The sequence below is a fragment of the Glycine max genome, chromosome 7 (genome assembly GCF_000004515.6).
Source record: "Glycine max cultivar Williams 82 chromosome 7, Glycine_max_v4.0, whole genome shotgun sequence".
Taxonomy (NCBI): domain Eukaryota; kingdom Viridiplantae; phylum Streptophyta; class Magnoliopsida; order Fabales; family Fabaceae; genus Glycine; species Glycine max.
In genome coordinates this window covers 3,580,182-3,591,430 of record NC_038243.2, presented here as the reverse complement: position 1 = coordinate 3,591,430, position 11,249 = coordinate 3,580,182, and the positions used below count along the sequence as shown (strand labels likewise).

The window sequence follows — 11,249 nt, the reverse complement described above, 5'->3', positions numbered from 1 at the left end:
TTTTATTTATTACTTATTAGGATACAATATAATATCATAAACACATAAGAATAAATTAAAATTTAATTTGTAGTAACTACATCGATCATTTCTAGTAATACATTAAAAAAAAGTGCTTTTCTATAACAAAAATCGATATAAATCAATGATCGACAAGAAATGAATCATAACACATAAGAATGAATTGAATTCTTATCTAGTAATAGACATCTCCATATTTAACCTATATTTAGTGCGCTTATCTAACAAATATCAATGTAAATTAATCAATAATCAACAAGAAACCTAAAGCCTCTCAAGAAAACGAATTGTCTTTGATTAATTAAATTGGTTTAACCCTCCTCTTACATGTAATCTTCTCATTGGACTTGGACCTTTTGATCAACCACTCTTCAAAATCTTGTGCTTCGAATTGGATCCTCAGAACCCCTTCATTCCTAAACCCATATCCCTCAACAGACCTAACCAGCAGCTCTTGGAAATATGCATCACCAAGTGCTCTGGTGTGAACCATAAACCACTTGCATGTATCCTCAGTTTTGCCAACACATATTGGAACATAACCCTTAGGTACCAATAGAGTGCCTTCTAAGCGCTTATAATAATAAGCACTTCCACTACTCATCACCCATTTCCTTAACTTGCTTTCTCTTGCACCCATTGCCAAATCAAAGCTCTTTCTTCTCTAATAATGGCCCAGGCAAATATTTTAGCCGTGAGGTACTTGACGATGTCCTTGCTACGTACAATATCACATGTCCTATAAATATAAATTAATGTTAATTTTGAAAGTTATGCGTTCACTTTGACGATCGGTGATATTGATGGTAAAACGTTTGAACTTTGCATGCACATAATTTTCCTCGATGCTGAATGCTGTAACAATGTTGGCAGCTATATATGCTTGTTTTATTTGATGTTATTTCTTATAATTTCACTAATTTTGTAAATAGATTTTTCATAATAGTTGAACTTTTTTTATCTGTGCTTCAAGTAAGATTGTCTCTAAAAAAATACATGAAAGAAACTAAAAAAGAAAAATGTATATAAATTATTTCTTATTAAAATCAATTAATTTAAAAATCATATTAATTATAAAATTTACTTTTTTTACTGCATAAAATTTTACTTGACAGATGATAAATAAGTCATTATGTTTTATTTAATTTTTAAAATAAATTATTATAGTATAATACAAGCTAAATACGGTTGACGAATAGGGATTTCTGTTAATTAGAAAAATGGTAAGAGTACAAAAACTCTGTTTAAAACTTTTCGATTGCATAAACTTATTTAAAAAAATTTAATGAAGCAACCTAATTAATTCTATCCATTCCAAATATAGTTATTTTTTAAACATTTTACCTAGTACTCTTCGTGTACTAGACTAATCTTAGACGTAATTTTCATATAGTTGGCAGAAGACAGGAATTTTGTCTTCTTAAAAATATAAAAATCTTTGTTTGATACTAGAATCTTCTAGGATCAATGGATCATATTCTATTAGCAGTAGTATATGCATTGCTATATGCAATGAATTTATTTGTAGCCGTTTATAATTAAATAAACGTTTTTGAAACGTTTTGGACTGAATAGTTTATTTATTTATTTTACAAGAACAGCGAAATTATATTTCATTCAACATGAGTGAACGAATACGAGTTTTCACTATTATGCATTCAAACTGATACTCGAGTTATAGTTTTCAATTATTAGAGTTGACTTTGATAAGGTAAATTATATCGAATTAATTGAGGTCTCTAACCCATCTTTATGTAATAAAACATAATTTTTATATCGCGAAGGCATTATTTCTTATTATAATGATGTAATTACATCATTATTAATTTTTTATTTTTAAAAAAGATTATTAGTTTCTTTTAGTTTTTTCTGAAAGTTTCAAGCTCTTTTGTGAATAAAAGATTTAAATTATAAGAGATATATGTATAATTAATTTAAATAAACAAGTTTAAAAGCTTTTTTTATCCCTCTGTTAGTTGGAATTTGTTATAATTAATGACATTAACAATGGTGTGTCTCGGGACTAAAATTATACAATAATGTACCTAGACAATTCACTTGACGGAATTAAAACTTAGGATACTGAAATCACACTTTCGTAATACTTGAAAGATTGAATTGGTAAAATTAAAAAATAAAGGATTAAAATTATATAATTCCCATGCTTATATAAAAGACTAGAAGTACAATTAAATCTTTATTTTATTTTAGAATTGTAGAAAGGAAATATTATATATTGCATCAGTTCTTAACTGATATGCGAATTATGTTGCTATATATGTGTTTAAACTTATTTCTTAAATTTTATTAATTCGATTACTTTTCTTTTACTGCATTTGATTACTTTTAGGAAACTGTTACTTGTATTATGTTTGTGCACAAAAATTTACAAGAAAAAAAAAACATATCAACCATCTCATATGATGAAAATTATAATGAAAGCAATGTTTTTCAGTGAGAAAGGCTTACAAGCCCAACTAAAAGTCTAAAACCCAAGAACAAAGCAAACATCATCCACCAGAAATGAATGGTTTTAATGGGATATTATGAAATTTGTCAAGGACTTTTTCTGTTTATAAATCATTGTCTTTACTTTTATAAATTACTTATATTTGTGTAAAAAAATGTTATGACTTTTTACTTGTTACTCCATGCATTCTAACATGCTTTGCATGCTCTTTACCCCATGAATTGATCTCAACCGCTCTCACTAGCTAGTTTAGATTGACTCCAATTTTTATGGGTTTAAAAATGTTAAAATCTTACATATTTTTATTATTTTATTTATTCTATCACTTCAAACATGCAATAATGATGCCTATGCAATACATAATCAATCACAAATCAAGTACTGCTGAAAGCATCTCAAGAACGTCTCTCTATGGTAAGTTTCAAACCATATGCCATTGATAATATAGTCATCATCCTGTATTTCACCATATGACCTGGCACCAAGTTGAATTTGTAAAATCTGAACAAAATAGCTAGCACCATCCTCATCTGAAGATATGCAGAGTCCTTGCCAAGGCATATCCTTGGTCCTGCCTATAAATCCAAAGGAAAATAATAAAACTAAGGTGTTTGTTGCACATCTTGGTTCAAACTCACATTACCAGCTTAGGATTGTTATCATAGATTATAGATTCCAAAAGAGATGAACTTACTTGAAAAGCAGTGAATTTGAATGGAGATTCCGTTTTTAGAACTCCATCCCTATACCATCTCTCAGGTACAAATGAAGCTGCATCAGGACCCCAATTATATTCCATCCTTCCCATAGAGTATGGAACATAAGTTACCATGCCCCCTGCCTTTATTTTGGTTCCATCTGGCAATTCATCATCCTCTAAGATGCCCTTGGGATCCTACAATTGAACATTGATGTTTACAAAACTAGTTTTTGGAATCATAGTAAATTTAAAGCAACAACCTTAGTGAACCCCTTTTTCAAATTATATGAAAGTGTTTTGGTTAATAATAAAACTAAGGGTAAAATGTGGTTCGATTTTAGGTTTCTCAAATTTCAGTTAAAATTGATCTTAGCCCCTATATTCTAAAAACGATGATTTTGATCATTGTAGTTTTTGTAATTAGTGAATGTTATTGTTCACCCAAGTATCTTAAGTTTCATAAAAAGGGACAAAATTTACTAATTATAAACAATACAAAGATCAAAACCATCATTTTTTAAGTATAGATACTAAGACTGAAAATTGAGGGACTTAAAGAAACACATTTTAACCTAAAACTAATGTAACCTATGCAATTTCATTTTTCTAGCAATCATTAAAAATTTGTCTCACTTTATATGGAATTTTTATAACAAGAATCAGTGTAAGAAAATGCATACCTGAGGAACCGCTGGATACAACCTTAGGGTCTCTGTTATAACAGCATGCAGATAGTGCAATTTCTCTAGTGAATCTTTATTCAACAACCTTGAAAATTGCTCAACTCTTCGATTGAATGATTCAGGATCCTCTTTGTCACATTGAGGAAAGGAAATGTTTTCTTCTTTTGCTCGATTCTCCTCAAATTTTTTTAACTCTAAGTAAAGTTTGTCAGCAACATGAGCATGTGTCATTACCATGTATATGGCCCATGATAGGGTTGTTGCAGTTGTGTCTCGACCAGCAATCACAAAGTTCAACACAACATCTCTCAGACTCTTGTCTGTTGCATTTCTTTCTCCTAGTTCTATGAATCTTGATAATATATCTTGCTTCATCTGTATTTTTAACAAGAATGATAAATTAATATAGGTTTGAACTTCACTATATAGTTAGGATATGAAACTACCTGATTTTGCTGGCCACTCTTTTTAATATCCTCTATCTCTGCCTTCCTTCTCCGAATTACTGAGTAAGTGAAATCATCAATGACTTTGATACTCTTTCCGAGTTGTGCTTCTGATCCTATACTTAGCATTTTCTTAATTTTCCAAAGTGGATCGATGAAGCGAAGTGTTACTATGATATTTGCAGTGTCAAAGGCATGAGCAAAGCTATTCTCTGGTAAATTGGGAGCCAATGTTCCAATTTCCACTCCAAATCCAACCTTACATATGGAGTCTAAAGTCATTCTCATCAACAATTCCTAGAAATTAACATTTGAAGCGTCACCAATTCTAGCCTCCATTACTTCATAGACTTGTGGAAATAAAACTTGAAAAAAAAAATTATAAGCATGAAGAATGTTTGTAGCACCTGCATGTCTATTTCTTGGTTAAGGAAAGATACTTGACTGAGAATGGTTGAAAGTTTCAAGGCATATTCCTTGAAAACTTTGGTGCTGAAATCCCTTAAATTTCTAGATGCAAACTCTAAGCTAGCAGTTTTTCTTTGTTTCTTCCAAGACTCACCATCAACATTAAATATCCCATCTCCAAGCAACACTTCCATATATGAATGGTACACTTCACCCTGCAATTAGAATCACAAACTTTCCATCAAAAATATTAATTATGTAAATACAAATAGTGTTATCTTTCTACAAACTGTCACCGTAAATTTACACCGTCAATTAATTAGAAATCATCCTTGATATGATTTTTAAAGTAATTATTGTAAAAGTCAACAAAATTATCATACGTAATCATTTGTGATTGCATGATCGTGTAGAAAGTACTTAAACTATTTACTCAAAAATAAAACATTAAATACGATTCAAACATGATCCCACACCATAAGGTTTAATATTGAAGCAAGAAATGATGTAATGTAGACTACCTTTGGATAATTGTTGAAGTTGGTCTTAAGTACATGTTCTACATTAGCAGGATCAGCAATGTAAGTATAAGTTGTGAAAGGCATAGGGACCACAATGGTTTTTGACTTGGACAAATAGTTGACGAGCCAATCGTGCATCCTGTCATAGTTCATCAATTGTTCAATGGCAGCTCCAAAAAAGGGCCAAGTTTTGGGGCCTTTCTTGTTTCTTTGACTCCATCTGTGTATGAACATCCACGAAACAACCATGCAGATCAATATCATTAACCCTCCCATTTTGCATAGGTCCCTAAAGGGAGCAACTAATGTGAGGTTCGGCTTATCTTTCATTTTTAAGACATGGAAAATGACCTGCATATGAAAATCTAATGTCACACAAGATGCATGTTTTTTTTAATGAGCACAAAAGATGCATGCTTTAGTGATTGGTTGATGTGCATCATTATATTAATTAAGATTTAAGAGAGACCATATGTAGTTAAAATCTAGGTACCTTATTGGTTTATTTTATGTATGTTTTCAGCTATGTGTTAGCAACTTTGTCACATTCTTTTAATGCTTATGGGTTATGAACATGAAAGATAAAGAAAAGTTTGTTTTGTGCCACTGGTCTAAACTTGTAGAATTACCATTACGGCCAAAGGCTTACAGAGGGTACAACTATGTAAGTTAACTAATAAATTTGTCATATTAATTAATTGGTATAGAGATTATTTGACTTATCCTCAGTGACTCTTCATTTTAAGGAGGAACACTCTAGTAAAGTAAAAATAATGTGATAAACTTGTGTATTTCTATCATGATATCCTCGATAAGAAAACAATTATTTATCAAAAAACGTTTCATCAAATCAAACATATATATTTTTTGTTTTTATATAATTTACTCATTTGATATTGATCTTTATATAATTTTGTATACTAGTTTCTATATTTTTTATTCATTTACATTTTGGTTTTTAGGGTCTAGGTACTGATTCTCATTTTTTATTCACTTAAAATTAATTTTAATCTCGATTGTTTTTAATTTTATTCATTAAGGTGTTGACTCTCATTTTAATACAAATATAAAGTTTAAAATCAATAGTTTAGTGTTAAGAAACATAATGTGAAGTTTACAAATCCCTATGAATTTCATAGATTTTGAGTTTTAATCTCTATAATATTTTTTTTGTCTATTTTTAGTCTTTCATTTTTTTATTATTCATATTTTTTGTTTGTTTTGGGGTTGTAAAGTTGGGCCATACAATCTGAAGAAGCCCAAAAAAGAAGGCCCTTGCATTTGCCCCTTAGGCCCATTTACTGATATGGTTGATGGTTGAAGCTGTCGCCACTGTTGGTGGTGGCGGTGACAGAGAGAGAGAGATGTCGAGATTGCGAAGACTGATCCAAGCTTCAGTTGATGCTACTAAGAAAGGTACTATATGTTTTTCAATCTTCGTTCATTCTCTCTTTCTCAAAATGCTTGATCTCTCTCTAACTCTTTGTGTGCATTGAAACAAAAGTTATATCTGGTAATCTTGATGATTTGATGCCACCACCGGAGAGACCCATCTTCAGCTTCAATTCCAAGCAAGAGTTAAGCAAGTGGCATTTGTATTCTGATTCTGAATTTGGAGGTGGGGTGATTCATTTCATGCCACTACTTCATTCGTTCTAGTAAAGTTTGCATTTTAAGTTGTTTTAGTTTTCGGGGTTTTTAATGTTTCGGTGTTACCCAGGTTTGTCCTCTGCCTCTCTGCAGATAACTGAGTCGGAAAATGGAGCAACTTCTGGAATCTTCTCCGGGAACCTTTCTCTGGATGTCTCTGAGGGCTCTAAATGGAACATCACTCGGAGTGGCTTCTGTGGAATGCGCTCAAAAAAGGTTGCTTTTTTGCAAAAACAAGCATATTGGATTTAATTAATGTGATTATTGGTGCTTTTTTTTAAATATTAAAGAATTTAATTATAATGTACTGATAGTGTAAAGGATTTTTATACGATCATCCTATCCTATGTTGTTATGTATTTATGAACTATGAAGTATGATAAGATTGTTGATTTTTATAATAACTATTTTAAAATTATATCATGGTGATTTCTGATTAGTTGGCAGTGTAAAGTCTATATTGAATGTGTTATCTTTACACAATTCTTTGCATCTTTGCAGTTTGATGGCTTTATTGATTTGGATTCATATGATACTATTGCTATGAAACTTAAAGGAGATGGAAGATGTTATATATCTACGGTGAGTGAAATTTTTCATTGTCAGGGCCAAAATTTTATGCTAGGAAATCTAGAGGGCTTAAATTTCATTTCTTTGGTGGTCTTGTGAGTATTGTGACCGGGATGATTTTGGTGCAGATCTACACAGAGAATTGGGTCAATTCACCTGGACAGATGGAAGATAATTCATGGCAAGCTTTTGTTTATGTGCCTGAAGGCAACTGGTACATTACCAAGGTAAGTTCTATTTGCATCTCACTGCTTACATTGTAATGACTCATGATTGGTGGTCTTGTGAAAACCTGCAATTTTGTAGGATGTCTGCTCAATTAATTTGAGTGATATATACAATGGCCTGTTGCTTAGTGGTTATGACTTATGAATGCTTTTCCTGCCATAGAGTTTTTTATTAGTTATTCCAAATTAAATGGTGAAAAGTAGTTACCTTGATGTTATGGTGTGATAGGTTTTTCTTTGGGAAAATTAGGACTTGGATAACTCAGAGTAGATTCAATGAAAGCTCATGCACATTGCTCTTGTAGCTTTCCATCTGCTTCTTTAGAAGCTTTACCACTGCAATGTTTATGAAAGGTCTAGGTGTGATTAGGAATAGTGTACCATTTTGCTTTGATTATACAATTACAAATCTCTAAAAAATTTATGGTTTAACACAATCATAGACTATGTAAGTTGGAAAGCTTCTGAGGCATTATTGGAGGCAACCAAGTAAGCATAGACACTTCAAAACAACAGTAGTCATGTTTGTGTCATTGACATGTCAGAATCAGACACCTATATATGTTTGAGATTTTATGGGCAATTTGAATAGTTCTAAGAGTATTTCTTTTATTTTTTAAACAGGGGTGGATATCTCAATAACGAGATAAATTACGGCTTTCTATTGTCTTTACAATGACACTTTTTTAAACACTGATTATCTATTTTGATTTAAAGTGTCCTTTATGTTAATTCTATTCTAGTTTTATCTGTTAGATTATAGTTGTGTGATTCATGTCATGTCTTATAATTTTTAAAATTTGCCATATTCCTGTTTTCTAGTTGTATCATATATGTGCTTTATAGGAGGCAGCTTTTGTGCATAATAAATGTGTCTTACATGGCTCTGCAGATCGTATGCTTAACATTTAATTTTCGGTGTGCTTATATTCAGAAATACTTTTATCTTTTTTATCACAATCTGTCATGGTTGCTACTCATCATGAAAGTATCAATGTTGTTAGTGAATAAACCAGGTCTTGCTGGGCATTGATCTTTACTATTTGAAATTGAGTTGAGAACATATCAACATATGATGGAATATTTTTTGCTAGGTTAGGTACCTAGTCGAACACTGGCATTGTTTCATAGTCAACCCCAAATCTGGGTAAACAAGGAGGGTTATGTTAGGTCCTCAGCAGCTAATGTAAAATTTGTCGAAATACTAAACATGGATCACTCATGGTCTTTAATTGAGTCCAATGTTACTGTGTGATCCATGTAACTAACCTTACCTAGTGGGATAAGGTTTTTGCTGCTGCTGTTGTTTGTACCTAGTTGATTTCTATATCAACATATTGGGTGTCATATGCTTATTAATTTCATTGATTGGCCAGATTCCTCTAGCTCGATATTTACCTACTTGGAGAGGGAATGTTATAGATGCACAAATCGAAATGAATCCATCCCGTGTTTTGGGCATGTCTCTATCTGTCAATGCTGAGGGTGGTGTCCCAGGTGCTAGATCTGGACCAGGTGATTTCAGAGTTGAACTTGATTGGATCAAAGCCATGAGAACAGAATGAAGTATAGATTACTCATAAAAATCAAGAATTTTTCTCTTCTTTTAGGGTGCCCTTTTTTTGTAATAATAATGTATCATTTTATGGTTCATAATGGAAAATATATTTGGTAGTTATTCCAGCAGCAGTACTCTTCTGGTATTATTGAGTGGTATAGTAGGTCCAATAATGGAAGCACTTTCGGAAACAAAATTCATTGTTTTCATCATGTTCATAGCAGAAAAATCAATACTGATTGTCACCTTGAAAATATTGCAGACAAAATGGGATTGTCGGTCATCAATTAAGTGAGGTGAATTTGATAGAAAGGTGCATTACTACTAACCATGTAATAGAGCCAAATATCATTATCACTTATCAGTTTGTCTTGTACCGATACCTAAATTTAAGCTAGCTTATTTCCAGCAATTATGATCTTCTCATGCTACTTTTTTTATATATATAGAATAGGACTTGCTACTCTCTGGTTTGCCAAATTAGCTGTTGCCTTCTGCAAAAGATAGGACTTCTAACTGTGAAATGTTAGCGATATATTTTATAACAATCTTTCAAAAAAAAATTCTCTATTATTGACTACAATTCATTTGAACTCACAAAAAATACAAGTTTCACTAACTATTTAACGAGTCAGATAATGTTGTTTTGATGTTGAAAATCAATTATCACGTTTTTCCATGAAAAGGAAAAACACATTTGAAGTGTAACGATTCAAAATTATTTCAATAAAATCAATGATGCTTAACTTTGAAACAAATAAGCCTTGAGTTTCATTTTTTGTTGTTTTCTTATAAATTTCAGCTTAAAACAGGATAGAGAATGTTAAAAAAATGCATAGAGATTCATAAACTTTTTTTTTTTTGTAGATTTAATTGGTCTTTTGTGATAAGCATCTTGTGATATCTGTAGAATAACAAGTATAGCTTCGACTTATTATGGAAACTATAATTGAGGCAGAAGATTTTATTTTCCGTTTTGAAATATACGGCACTACCCACTCCTCATTATCTTGACTAAAGCTTAAGTTGAACAGTTGATAGGCCAGTGGGATGTTGATTTTTATATGACTTTTCTCATGCACTTTTCAGCAGAACAAATATCTCATCTCATCAGTGCTATCTCATCATTGCTATCAGTCACAGTGACTTGTGACTGAAGATCCTAAATAAAAGAAACTCAGAAATTCCAAGGTTGATACTGTTTGATCTTTTATTCAATCTTAATATATGCTTTAACGTATTCTTTAGAAATAAACATTTTTTAAATATAGTTCACTTAACTTTACGTGCTTAATCTTCTAAATATATAAATTAGATATTTTTTATCCATTAAAATAAAAAAATTATGTTAGAAAATTTATAACGATTCATATATCCTATCTAATTAACTTATCTAAATCCAATGACATAAATTAGATGAATTGAAACTATAACAAAAATACACATAGACAAGTCACAAGAATTGGGTTATTAGTAAGGGGTTTGGATGGTTTGCATGTAGTCATATATTCAAATTTCATTGTTACCCTTGTAACAAGAAACGAGTAAAACGACTCAAATAGCCAAATAGATAAAAATGACAAACAAAAAAACAAGCACATTGGTTTTCTTCTTTATAAAAATTTGGTCCAATGCGTATGCACTATACACACACACAAAATAAATAACTAATCTTGAATCTTTGATGAGAGCGGTGTTTATATTCAGTGTTTAATCTATTTCTATTTGGATTAAAATAGTCTCCAAAGAATAATACATGTGAGAAATAAAAATAAAGAGTAACTAATCTACATTGATGTGACATTTACTAATTTTATACAAAATGTAATTTTGTATTGATTAATAGTTAAATTATAAATATTTATTTCTAAAATTTAAAAATTAACAAGAAAGCAATTAACGTTTTGTTTTGTGTATTTCATAAATCTTAATATATACTATTAATAGAGTAATAAATAATTTTAAATTTAGGTATGATTGTATGGTTATAACGTT

General features: G+C 30.8%; 3 protein-coding genes across 3 annotated transcripts; 1 reads left to right on the top strand and 2 right to left on the bottom strand.

The window, feature by feature from the left end:
* Positions 1-322: 322 nt before the first annotated feature.
* On the bottom strand, positions 323-661 carry LOC102662276 (uncharacterized). Its single transcript, XM_006584106.1, has one exon. The coding sequence runs from the start codon at positions 659-661 to the stop codon at positions 323-325; it is 339 nt and encodes a 112-aa protein (XP_006584169.1).
* Positions 662-2,886: 2,225 nt separating this feature from the next.
* On the bottom strand, positions 2,887-5,558 carry LOC100787802 (cytochrome P450 704B1). The gene is made up of 6 exons (XM_003528631.5): positions 5,250-5,558; positions 4,728-4,943; positions 4,321-4,617; positions 3,872-4,249; positions 3,186-3,386; positions 2,887-3,066 (listed from the first exon to the last, which is right to left on the bottom strand). Exons 1-6 carry the CDS (start codon positions 5,523-5,525, stop codon positions 2,887-2,889), a joined length of 1,548 nt encoding a protein of 515 aa, XP_003528679.1. The 5' UTR covers positions 5,526-5,558.
* Positions 5,559-6,577: 1,019 nt separating this feature from the next.
* Positions 6,578-9,664, top strand: LOC100527833 (mitochondrial complex I intermediate-associated protein 30-like protein). Its single transcript, NM_001251220.2, has 6 exons — positions 6,578-6,665; positions 6,754-6,867; positions 6,970-7,115; positions 7,401-7,481; positions 7,598-7,696; positions 9,073-9,664. Exons 1-6 carry the CDS (start codon positions 6,614-6,616, stop codon positions 9,259-9,261), a joined length of 681 nt encoding a protein of 226 aa, NP_001238149.2. The 5' UTR covers positions 6,578-6,613; the 3' UTR covers positions 9,262-9,664.
* Positions 9,665-11,249: the final 1,585 nt, after the last annotated feature.

Excerpts from the sequence above, each read along its gene's own strand:
- LOC102662276 (XM_006584106.1), bottom strand. The coding sequence starts at position 661 with ATGGGTGCAAGAGAAAGCAAGTTAAGGAAATGGGTGATGAGTAGTGGA.
- LOC100787802 (XM_003528631.5), bottom strand. The coding sequence starts at position 5,525 with ATGGGAGGGTTAATGATATTGATCTGCATGGTTGTTTCGTGGATGTTC. Across the intron at positions 4,618-4,727 it reads ACCAAGAAATAGACATGCAG|GAATTGTTGATGAGAATGAC; the intron begins GTGCTACAAACA and ends GTTAATTTCTAG. Across the intron at positions 3,387-3,871 it reads TGTATCCAGCGGTTCCTCAG|GATCCCAAGGGCATCTTAGA; the intron begins GTATGCATTTTC and ends GTTCAATTGTAG.
- LOC100527833 (NM_001251220.2), top strand. The coding sequence starts at position 6,614 with ATGTCGAGATTGCGAAGACTGATCCAAGCTTCAGTTGATGCTACTAAG. Across the intron at positions 6,666-6,753 it reads AGTTGATGCTACTAAGAAAG|TTATATCTGGTAATCTTGAT; the intron begins GTACTATATGTT and ends TTGAAACAAAAG. Across the intron at positions 7,116-7,400 it reads GTGGAATGCGCTCAAAAAAG|TTTGATGGCTTTATTGATTT; the intron begins GTTGCTTTTTTG and ends GCATCTTTGCAG.